Here is a 12,291-nt window from a genome sequence, read left to right as displayed (position 1 = left end):
AAACAGGACCACGTGCTGCGTTCAAGTACTCCCGCTTTAACTCGGATTTTTCAGCAACGCTCGACTTGTTGTCTTTCTTAAACTTTGTCATTTAGTAGGAAATTAGGAACGGAGTCATATAAAGTGATAACGTAAGTACGATTTAAGGTACTTGGAGATAACGGGAAACATATTCTGTCTCTATGCTACTCTTTCCACGACATTAAATGGGAACGTTGCAGACTATAATTAGTATGTTTTTCTTTTGTCATAATGCTTTTGATAAATGTGCTATATTAAAACACATGACTTGACTGAACTGACTTCATCACCCTATATTATTTTCTCTGAAGATTGAATGTTAGACATCACCTTCTCTTTAATGGTTTTACAGCGTATAAACCATAGACTGTAAAAATAAGTATGAACATGACGTCACTCAATGGTTTCTAAGGTGGACTTTTAAGCCTGTCGATTGCAGTTGCCATATTAGAAATGCTTTCTCAAAGTAACTTACGGTCCCTTTTTCCACCATATTTACAGAATCAGGGTCGTTTTGCGAACAACTTATTACACTGTAAATATGCCTGACGACACTTGAACGCAACACAAGCTCAGCCCTCTGCATGAGAACGAGTACGACGCTGACGTCACGATTCAGCTAATTTAAATGAATAAAACCTGATTTTTTTAGACGCTGTCTGTGGGCAGCCTAAATATAAAAAATCTTTTTATTTTAATAATTGGACCTAAAGAAGTTTAAAGTTGGGACAGTCAAAAACCAGGCTGATTCTGCTTTTTTATATATACATGAATAAAATTAAGTGCTATTCAGTATAAATAATCAAAGTACTTTATACCCTCTGGGGTGTTAACTCTAGCAATAAATAAGAAAACACCCGCGATGGATCAGTCCCTTCTCTTGATGCTACACTCAGATAAACTCGTCTCTTCATCTTTATCACACCTCTGATAAAGTGTGATAGCTATTTATCCATAGCGTCATATCAGCTTGTGTTACTGCTTTGCGAGCTGTGCCATCTATTTAACATGGAAAAACATGCCTCAGTGGAACTAATTGCTTAATTCCAAAACACTTCAAAGAAACCTTTATGCATTTAACTCATCGTAGGGTTGCCGCTATATCCGTCTACTTTCCCATTCAGCTGTTAAATGAAGTGCATCCATTTCCCCAGTCAGGCTATTATTAATTCACAGGAAATGGGAAAGCTTGGAGAAGGAGCCCCCTGCTTGGGATTCACTGCAGGTTTTCATAGAGCGCCATTGTTCCCGGCGATCCCGGCTTTTAAAAGGCTGCAACTCAGGCCATGAATGGAGATGATCTCATCGTCTCTCAGAGGAACAATCTTGACTAAAAAACACAATCAGTCACTGACATGACTGGATATTAGAAGATCCATACAGCTTATTATCAGTGATGACAGCTGGTTGACCTGGAGTGCTCATTACCTTAACATAAAAGTCTACATGTATTCCTTTACTGCTTGTTTTAGCTCCTTTGAAAGTATTGAAACACTCCTAAAAGACCAACCTATACAGTAGCTCTGTCTCCGGAACTAAAAAGAAAAAAAAACATTTCAGACTTTTGACTCCCCCAACAGTTCTTTCTCCCTCAGCTCTTTTACTAATCTGAGATCAAAGCACCTACAGCGTCTCTCTCGGAAGCTGTCGAGTCAGCATTTTGCTGATCTAAAAGCGCGCGCGGCTGGAGAAACTTGAGAGGAACTTGGAAGCATGCACATAATCTACACTGTCCTGAATTTTATAACAGTAGCAGCAGCAGCAGCACATGTTTTTATGTAGACATTTATGTTTCCCTTTAGCATGAATTGTAATACACTGGTGATCCCTTTAAAGCTTCAGTAGGCAACTTTGGAATAAAACAGTAGAGTAAGCTCGTTTTTTAAAGTATCGAACTGGAAAAAAAAATCCCAGTCCTTCCCTGCAGGCTTTTACTTCCAAAGACTGTCATGGAGAGGAGTGCTTGTTGTCATCACTATCCATCTCCAGCTGATGTTCTCTGCCATTCGTGTTTAACTATACCCTGCTGGCTTGAGCGTATAATGTCTTATCTTGTAGAAGACTGCCTGCCTCATGGGTGCACTGGCAGATAGCATGCAGGTAGGTGTGAAGACAGGCAAGAGGAGTGTACCAGAGTGTAAACTTTTCTTTTTTTCCCCCCAATGTCAAAATATTTGACCTATACTTGTTTTTTCCTCAGCTTACCTTATGTTAGCATGCTAGCACCTATCATGAATGAAATTTGTGGATAGACAGGAGGCCAACTCCTAATTGACAAAGCTATCATTATGACATCATTACTAATATCGGCTGTTGGTGATCCATCTCCCTTAGCTTCAGTTTTCCAGTGTGGCTTCTTAAGGAGCAGGAATGAGGGGTTTTTTTCTGCCTTTTGTGCAGAAAAAATGAGCGGAAGGGAGCTGTCGACTCCCATTTTGCAGCCATCAGAAGTCCTCCTTATGGCAGACACAAGCGCTTCTGCAGTGTGGAATCACTGGGAGAGATGTGTGGGTCTCTGGGAGGGTGACCTACTTTTGCTCCCCCCGCCATTTGGTCTGCTAAAGAGAGCTGCGAGTTGCGCTGCTCAGCGCACAGCTTGTAATGTTATCCCTTCTGACTGCAGGTGCAAGGCTTTACAAGACACTACCAATGAGGCATGTACAGACGCTGCATGCATGTTTTGTATTATGCATGCATATGTCCTCCCAGCACTGACTTACTTTAAGTGTAATACCATGGCTTTTATAAATTCATTTTAATCTTACCACAGGACTGCTGGGCTTACACTAGAAGTGGCAATGTGCGTGTACTTTGGTGGACAGATTCTGCCATGCTCAGTAGCACTACAGTACTACTATAATACTGAAGCACTATGGTAGGCTTTTTTTTTTTTTTTGGAATATTCTTTTTATTTAGAAATGATGACAAAGATGAGAGTATAACAAGTATGCACTGTCCCTGACATTTCCATTTTCTTTTTTTTATACATATACACACACACAGTGAACTTAACCGCCCACCCATCCCACCCTCGTACCTTCCTAAAAAAAAAAAAAAAAAAAAAAGAGAACACTCACCTAGATTAGCATATAGAGAGTACAAAATCTGACACTTGCATATCCAACAAACATAAAATCCATTAAGGTGAAAAAATAAATACAGAATAATAAAAGAGAAGTAAATGAATATCATACCCAATGTTGTTATTGAGCGGACATACTGAAACTTGCACGAGGAGGAGTACAGGAGTTGCTGCTAGGTTGTATTAGGCAGGCTATGGTCGGCTTTTGACTGAGCAGAAGGAAAGTAAAAAGAAATTCAAACCGCAATTGTAAGGCAGCTCTTGGGGATGCTTATCATTCTGTGCAGTGAGTTACATCAGAAAATAATAAATATAACGATAATAATATATCTACCATTAACATGGACTAGCAAAGGATAGGCAAGAACAACACAAGATGATAAATAGGATAGAAAAGTTAAAAGGAAAACTTCTATTAGTCATGCTGCAACCTTGTGTGTTGAAAAATTAAGCCAATGATGAAGTGAAAAATAAAACTGCAGTTCACCTCGTGTCCACTGGAGGCTGACTGCAAAAGGCCTGGAAGTCATTGAAAATTGCTGTTTTTTCAGCAGAAACAAAAATGCTTACAGCCTGGTTCAATAAACAATCTGGTCTTATTTCTTTATCGGCACACTCTGTAAGGGGTTGGACATTTTTTAAAGATATTAAGGCTAAGAATGATTTTCTATAACATGCATGGCTGACCTCACTGACGAGTGGGCTTTTTGACGTTGTTAGTCTTGAGGATAAAGCTTTATAACAGCTCTTCCAATATGGCGGTTACCACCAATAGGCTTCAAAGTCAGGATCAAAAACCAGTGGGTGATGTCTCTGAGACTACGTCCATGTTTTTATAGAGTTTACAGTTTTTTCTTAATTACTGTTCTCTAAAATCCAGTCTGTGGTTGAACCTGTCGTAATATGTATACTTCCACAAAAGATGACAAGTAGTTACGAGTACTCATGTCTTCATTTTTTTAAAGACAGTCACTCAACCAAAGGACTCTCCATGATGTGATTAGAAGTTGAATAAACATTATCATGCTGTATACTGATTGACATTAAAAAAAAAAAAAGTCCTTGACACATGACCAATCTGAGGTTTGAAAACCGCCATCTCCAGAAACTGTTTGCAGTCATGCTAACATGAGTGCTGACTTATTTAGCAGCCCTGGCAACGCACATTAGTCTGTATAGCTAATGTCTCAGCTAAAGTGCCTCGCTGCCTCTGCTGCTCTAAATGTGGCTCCTGGGGTTGGTGCCCTTTCAAGAATCAGTTCCATATGCTTCACTGCTGCTGCGAAAAACTTTTACATTAATGTAGTTTCAAGCAAAAGACGTTCTTCGGGGAATAAATAAATAAGTTAAACTCTTTGGGAGGTATTTTAAGTGAGGCGAGAAAAGGAGAGAAGATTGACACCATTCTCACACTCCAAATAAAAATCAAACGTTTGCATCCCAATCTGAGATGCAAGGGTTGTACAGAGCAGAAACATTTCCTTGGAAATCTCTAAACAACCAAGGTTGATGACAAAACATTTGACAAAAAAATGTATCATAAAAAAATTACACAAAACAAACAGTATCCAAAAGCCCCATAGCATGTTTAAGAACAGCAAAGCAGGTTTAAAAAAAAAAACAATTTGAGAAGATGCACAGTTATCAAAGGTGATAAGCTTAGCTCAGGATAAATACTTGAAACTGGATCACAGATAAACCAAGTTGGTGTTGTTTTTTTTTCCAAAATGGGGCTTTCCCCCACAGTTTTTAGCTATAAAGGTACATGTGCTGTGGTTCTGTCTTTGGGGTACAAAAATGACATAATCTCATATCTGTATTTGTGAATGGACGGTTGTTAAGAGGAACTAATTAGCCCTTTATCGTTACTGTGCAATTCTTTGTGTAAGAACTTTGTGTCAACAGACCCTCTGTGGAGCAGTGAGTCATTAAACGTTGTGACCTTGGCTCTGTTGTGTGTTAATCGTGTTAGTCTGATTGATGAAGGAGTCACAGGCTTTAAGACCCAAAGCCCCTCAGTGTTGGCCCAGCTTCTTATCCACTGTTGCATGTTGTTCCAGTCAGTGATTACTGCGAGGAGACAGTGGCAGGTTCTAATAAAGAGGGCGAGTACTGGGTCAAAGCTGGAACAAAAACAAAGGAAAGTACTTTTCAGGAAGACTGTTCCACTGTGTCAGCTTGACTACTATCAAATATTTAGATGCCTCAAAGCAATCCTCTCCGCCAGGTGTTAGGATGTGGGAGTTCAATGGATGTTAAAATAAAAGGGTCATGTACGGTCACAGCGTTGACTGCATGAAGTCAAAATTGAGCAACAATTCCAGCAGAACGGCAGCAAATTCTCTGCAGAATAAAATAACATTTTTTGGAAAAAGCTGAAACAATAAAAGAACAATGTATTTCGTTGAGCCAGATTTTGGCTGTCTCAAGAAGTAGTTGGCATCATACACATACTTTGGTTCTTTGATGTCTTGAGTAAGATAAGTTCCAGTGAATGTCGGTTTATTTGTAAATCCTGGATTGCGTTATATCTTATTTCAGGAATCTCAATTTCAGAACTATTCAGCAATCATGCCTCTTTGAACGGATGTTAATTTCTCAGCAATTCCGATGGAGCTCGCAGTTAGCGTTAAACAACTTCCCACAAGACTTTCTTTTCTGTGCAGCGTTTACGTCTGCAACGCAAACCCCGTCTATTTTTGGTCCAATTCAACAGCAGAATAAGTTAGACAGCCTCCCTCCAACTCACTTCAGGGTATTAGTGTTAAAAAAAAAAACCCCATATATACATATATATATATATACATATATATATATATATATATATATATATGAATTTAAAGGGCCTGAGAAAAGAGCCCTGAGGAACCCCAAAATCTAAATAGTCTGGGACGTTTCACTCAAAACCACAAATCCTCAAACATGCTGAAGGAAATGCCATCAAATCACAACACTTGTTGGGATTTAACCTCAAAGTGCTTTAAATCCATATACATATCAAACAGAATAATTGATTGTATTAACCAATCATGGTTGACGTGCTGACAAGAATAACATTTGAAAATACAAAATGAGTATTGTGGCTTTGCTTAGTGCCATAAATAAATGACATTAATGAAAACAGATTTCACTGAATAAATGAAACCAGCTCTTTGAAAAATGTGCCGACAATGAAGAGTGTAGAGAGAAGGGTTTATTAACATTGCAAGTGACTCTTCTTCAGTGATCCTCGGATAACTGCATGAGTAAAGGTAAAAAAACAAACAAGAGACTCTGAGTGCTTTCTTTTGTAAACTCGTTTTTACACTCATTACAAGGTCTCTACTCGTACATTTTGTTCATTTCAACAGTTCTGCTCGGCAAACACGTCTGGCCAATGAAGGTGAACATTTGTTTTTCTGAGCACGTTGTGTTTTTTTGGGGGGAAAGTAGGCCAAGATGAGCTGCAGGCTTGGTAAGTGCCCGCCCACTGAATCACAATACACACAATAGGTTTAATATGAGCTCTAATACCATAACTGTACAGTCAGTGATCAAAGTAGTATGGTGACTGTTGAGTGATTAATGACTTGTTTGCCTTCACAGCTCGTATCTCTCACAAACGAGTCATAATTCGGAGGCGTCTTGTGCCACACTTGTGATGCTTGCTGGACTTCAAAGGATGCGTTTAATATCCGAGAACCAGAAACAACAGATCTGAGAGTGTCTGAATGAGGCGGCATCCTCTCGGGTACAGCCGGACAAGATCCTGAGAAATGAATGAGGCTGGCGTTGCTAGGCGATGGGGCTCGGTGCTGCTGAAAGAGGCGGGATGAAGAAAATCCTTCAGACGAGCTAACTCCCCACTGAAGTCTGAGGCTTTGATGCTCAGACGCCCCAGTCGACTGTTGGCCGCAGTCCACTAGCCGTCAATGGAGCTGCACTGAAGCAGCTATGAACACTGATCTTACAAGATTCTTAAGTTTAAAACAAAAGAAACATAATCTTTTGTGCAATATTGAAATAAGCTTTATTGGCAGGATTTACCAGAAACTTTTACAGATGAGGGGAAATTATTCAATAAGAACATTTTCTGTTGAGATTCCCAGCCAAGCTAGCAGCTTTACAGATGACAGTAGGAGGTACGATGGTCCACCAGTTTGGTCTGAACTGAAAAATGTCATTAAGTATTTAATGCGGGGATTCATTAAGCTCTATACAGACATTCATTTTATAGCAGTGCCTATAAACAAATGTCAACATACATTAAGAATGCCAAATGTGACAATGAGGGACAAGCATTTGGTGTCTGAGCATACTGGTTTATGTTTGCAGCCAATGTAGAGTGGTCAACAGGCATTTTAATGTGCTTTGATTGTATACAGCAAAGAGGTGGACAGCATTGGCAGAGCTGCACCCTGGAAGCCATCAGTATATACTTTAAATCATGCACAAATAAAAACACTTCAAAAAATAACAGATAATCCTAATTGAATATATTTTTACCTGAAATTAAAATGTTCATATTAAACGCTTTTATGTTTTAAATATTCAGAAGGTATAAATGAGCCGTGAGCTGAATCTCTTGGTATATAAAGGACGGGGAATTCAAACGGGACAAAGCGACGGACTTTCATTCTTCTTTTTAGTCTCTTTGTTAAATTGAAACTGTAAAATAAAAAGGAAAGCGTCACAATGCAGGTTCTGGTGAGTTTTACACAACAGGCTGAAATCCAAAACCTGACCGCTGACACTATGCTGCCACCATGTGGTCATCACCACCAGGTGCACATACAATCTACCAGGCAGTAATGGATAGCAACATCCTTAAACTTTCTCCTCTTCTTTGAGCCAGCAGCTCAAGTTCTTCTTCTTCTTCTTGTTTTTAATTCTGCAGGAAAATAAAAGACAGCAGTTGTGTTTATGTATAGATTTGAAGCTTTGGGGACGTGAACAAACAAAAGATAACTTACTGACTGAAGTGCCGGTACTGTTGGTGTCACTGTGAGGAACAGGATAAACTTCGTCTGATTGGTCTGCAGACTTCAGAGCCCGTAACAGATATTTCGGCACATGCTGAAAAAAAAAGCAAAATGAAGTCCATGATGTGTCTGGTTAACTTAATTTACTTGCTCTGTTGCAACATATTACAGCAACAAGTAAAATCTTTCACCTGCAGTTTAGTGGAGTTCCTTGAGATAACACTGGTTATGAATCTGTCCTTACTTTAGTTTACTTTGCCTACATTTCAGGTGGTAAGTGTGTTCTCCAGTGCTTCAAAGTAAATGTGCTGTTATGATATGAACTACACTCACCTGTTTTTCTGTCTGGTTTTCATGTGAAGAGTCTTTGGAGTGAAAATGTTCTTTTGACAGCAGAAAAACTCCCCCACTTGAACTTGCGACTGAAAATTTGTGTAATTTAACGTGTGATCCAGGAAGAATAAACGGTGAAAAACTGAAATGAAATTCTCTAAATGCTTCACGTTTTTTTATCCTGGTAAACTCAGAGTAACGTTCAGTACTCGATCTTGTCCCTGTGCTCATTGCAGCTCTCATCTTTAAAGGTTTATACCTTTGGTATTCGGTGTGTACATAATAGCACACACATTTTTATTGTTGTTAATTGTGTTTTCAATAAGTTTTCTTTCTATAAAACACTTCAAAGCATCGGGAGACACTCAACCGCACGTGTAATTCTGCAGTCTCATCTTAGTTTAGGCACAGATCCATCGTGCCTGACAGAGATACCTGAACTCTTGATTCAAATTCCTGATCGTATTTCAGTTCTCTCATCTCCTCAGTAAAAGAAATAAATCTATTTCACTGTGAGACATTTATTGGATTGACTTTTATGTAATCATCTCAGCCTCACAGACACAAATGAACAAACCACTTCAGTCATTATGAACTATCTCTAAAACAGCACTTAGAGGTGGCTGTCATCTGAACGCCACTCCTGACGAACAGAGGAGCGGGATTCAATGGTAGAGTATCAACAAATTTACAAGCACACACAGATGTCCTTGAGTAAATAACTAAGTGCTGTCATTCACTGATGCCTGCAAAGATGAAGAAGAGTATGAACCACTATGAGCCACCCAAAGCTGATTCTCCAGCAGCAGCAAGAGAGCACTCAAGAAAGCTCAGAAAAAGATGACGTCAGCCTTTAAACCCCCCCCCCCCCCCCCCCAAAAAAAACAACACAGAATGTAAATCTGACTGTTTCTTTAAGCGTTGGCTTATCTGTGAATTGTGTGTGCCGTGTGCCCAGAAAGCCGACGCCTTCACAAGCCGAAGCAGCAGCAAGAACCCACACAGCTGAAACTAGAGTGGGCCAAGTTACTTGTTTCCTACTGTAACCACAAACGGCAGCAGTATCTTTGCAGCACTGTATATGAGTATCTTATCTGTGGTAAAAAAGTTGTCAAATATGATTCTCTGTGCGATAGTGTTGAACTAATATACGTATAAATGTATTAAGCCAAAATGTAACCTTTTCACTTCATTCCACTTTAAAGACACGCAGCAGTAAATCTCGAAGTGTCACGTAGAACTGACCGAGCAGGTTCGGGGGCGTGGGTAAAGATCGACACGGGCTCTGCTGTGGACCCTCTCGCTACGTCGTCGTTCAACAGAGCCGCCGGGACAACTCATAGAAGATGGTCGAAGACGACTACTGGTGGCTGGAGATTCATCTGCTTCAGCCCGGAGGTCTGTTACTTCTCCATCACTGATCTCCTCCTCCAACATGGAGCCGTCTGTTTAATGACAACTACATTTATATACTATTCTTTTACAAACACAAATAATCAATTAACCAAATATGTTGTAACATATATATATATATGTGTGCATTTTGATGACCTTTACCTGCTAAGTTTTACCTGTTTGATGAGGGCTAACTGCACACTCAGGACAAATCCAGTCATCTCCAGGGCCTGTAATTAGAGGTGGTGTCATGCAGTCCATGTGATACCTGCAATAACAAGCATAACTCAAGCTCTGCAAGGAAGTACCTTTAACCTTTTACACATCTCCATTTAGAGCTTGGTGTTCAGGCACACAAAACATCACTCAAAAACCATCTGTTGGTCAAGCACGCCGATGTACTAACAAATAAGGTTAATTGTTGATCATTTTATCCAAAATATTTTTAAAAAAATGCTCCGACAAGAACCCTCAAATGGAGCTGTGTGTGGTGTGCTTATGTTGAAAATACCCTGAATCACAGCGTTTGCACACCAGCAGCCGGTGACTGCGGTCGCTTCGTCCACATCTCTCGCAAATGACGACGTCGCTCCCCTCCTCTTCTTCATCGTCAACATTTTTCTGTGTCCTCACTTTGATCTAAAAACAGAAAAAAACTACTTAGATGAATTTCAAAAGTGCTAAATAGAATAATTAAATGTTTTGCAAAATGTAAAAGTGTTACTTTGGTACAATGCAAAATGTTTTACCTTCTTTAGTATGTCCCCTCCAGGACACCGTCTTTGGAGGATGAAGCCAAAACTGATCCTATCCACGGGGCAAGTGTTGGCAGTCTGAGATTGAGAACACAAGCAGACATGTTTCTCAGATATTACTGCGTTCCTTATTCAGTGAATATTAATGATTAATACATTCATGACTGTGTCTTTAACTTTTAGAGTCAGAGGTGATTTAAATAATTTTTGTCTGATCAATTTTATATTGTTAATCTTACTTTCAATATTCTATTGACATTGACGAAAAGCAGCAAAACTTACACAAAAAACATTTCTGTTGATTAACACATCAAATGATAATTAGTCAACAAAAATGCACACCTACGGCGTCCCTGAAGTCCCAAAAAACGAAACTTTTTGCGACTTTTATCACTAAACTCTTCATAAAAGTGACCCATTAGGTAGAATAATAACACTTAACTTAAAGATATTCGTATGTATGATTCAAATATGTGAATTTGCCTCACTGGATTTATTGTAACGTATGAACAGGTTTTGGGAGAAATATTAATCTGAGACTAAAGGCTGTTAAGTCAGGTAAAAACAGACAGGTGAAATGTGTTTACCTGGGACCACTGCAGAATACACTGAAGGCAGAAAACATGCAGACAGCTCTGGAGAAAACCAACTTCTTGCTTCTCGATGGGACTCAGACAAATAAAGCATTTATCTGACTCTGCCATCAAATCTTTGCCCTCTCCACCTGCTGCCTCAAGCACAGACAACTCACAAAGAAACTCCGGTTTCTCACTGCTGTTGCTAGGAGACGGATTAGCACGCGCAGTGACGTTGCTATCTGTTAGCTTAAGTCGACAGGAGCATTTTCTTTATATAACCTTGAACTAAGTCAAGTAGTCCTATAGTCCTACAAGTAAACTGTTCCTTTACTTATAAATATGAAGTAAAGTAAATAAAGCTGGAATTTTAGCTAAACATTTCAACCGACGATCGCTATGCTGTGCCTTTACGTTTAATTACCGCGCGACAGATGACAACTTCCTTCGAAGTCCTTCAGAATAAAAGACACAGTCATGTCAACATGGTCAACACAGTTTTAACGTTACTTTTTTTTTTTTTTTAACTTATTATGATGATTAGGAACTGAACCATTCAAATATGTTGCATGTGAGTCAATGTATTATTCAAACTTGTTTTAATGGCTTTTATTGTGATATTGTAACCATGTTAACAGTATCTTGATGATGATGATGATGATGATTGCATGATTCATAGACTAATCATTTCTTCTAGCTTCTGTGGGAAAATAGTGCACACTTCAAATCAAGTTTGGAGCAATGCAAAATTATAGCCGTGGGAATTATAAACACAATGCAAAGAGAATGAAAGGATTTAAGGCTCTGAAAACCTGGACACTCTGAAACCAAAAGGTTAAATGAAGCCTGTTCTGTGATGAGTCCATTACTCCAGGTCATCTGATTGGGCTTTTTCTATGAGGAATATATCTTCCAGTACACATTGGATTGTTTGAGTGCGTGTTGTGCCTTTTGTGTAAGTTTAATTTCCTTTAAATTTGTTTGTGTATTGTGACTTTTATGATGAGCCTTTTACTTTGTGTCTATTTGATTGTGCCTTCTCTAAGAGAAGTCCTTTTAATTATTTGATTAGGTATTGTGCCTTTTAACTTTTATCTGATCACTGGTTACATGAGAAATAAAGTCATATGGATAAATATAAATAATAACAAGTAGCACTTTATAGACCT

General features: G+C 39.0%; 1 protein-coding gene and 2 long non-coding RNA genes across 5 annotated transcripts; 2 read left to right on the top strand and 1 right to left on the bottom strand.

Moving 5' to 3' along the window:
- Nucleotides 1-7,086: 7,086 nt before the first annotated feature.
- On the bottom strand, nucleotides 7,087-11,387 carry LOC306834343 (PHD and RING finger domain-containing protein 1-like). 3 transcript variants are annotated; one of them, XM_079360206.1, is made up of 7 exons: nucleotides 11,135-11,387; nucleotides 10,542-10,625; nucleotides 10,304-10,431; nucleotides 9,969-10,060; nucleotides 9,643-9,842; nucleotides 8,056-8,158; nucleotides 7,562-7,973 (listed from the first exon to the last, which is right to left on the bottom strand). In XM_079360206.1, exons 1-7 carry the CDS (start codon nucleotides 11,249-11,251, stop codon nucleotides 7,942-7,944), a joined length of 756 nt encoding a protein of 251 aa, XP_079216332.1. In that variant the 5' UTR covers nucleotides 11,252-11,387; the 3' UTR covers nucleotides 7,562-7,941. The 3 variants fall into 3 exon arrangements, with proteins under 3 accessions (XP_079216330.1, XP_079216332.1, XP_079216331.1); XM_079360204.1 differs by lacking the exons at nucleotides 7,562-7,973; nucleotides 8,056-8,158 and adding an exon at nucleotides 7,087-7,252 and having other exon boundaries at nucleotides 11,135-11,290; XM_079360205.1 differs by lacking the exons at nucleotides 7,562-7,973; nucleotides 8,056-8,158 and adding an exon at nucleotides 8,903-9,248 and having other exon boundaries at nucleotides 11,135-11,290.
- Nucleotides 7,240-7,559, top strand: LOC306834344. Its single transcript, XR_013780477.1, has 2 exons — nucleotides 7,240-7,321; nucleotides 7,382-7,559. It is a non-coding gene; the product is annotated as an uncharacterized lncRNA (long non-coding RNA).
- LOC306834346 lies at nucleotides 8,168-9,255 on the top strand. Its single transcript, XR_013780479.1, has 2 exons — nucleotides 8,168-8,796; nucleotides 8,829-9,255. It is a non-coding gene; the product is annotated as an uncharacterized lncRNA (long non-coding RNA).
- Nucleotides 11,388-12,291: the final 904 nt, after the last annotated feature.

This window comes from Symphodus melops, assembly GCF_947650265.1.
Source record: "Symphodus melops genome assembly, chromosome: 13".
Classification (NCBI taxonomy): Eukaryota; Metazoa; Chordata; class Actinopteri; order Labriformes; family Labridae; genus Symphodus; species Symphodus melops.
The sequence above is the reverse complement of the archived record's forward strand: the minus strand, read 5'-3'. Positions and strand labels throughout refer to the sequence as shown.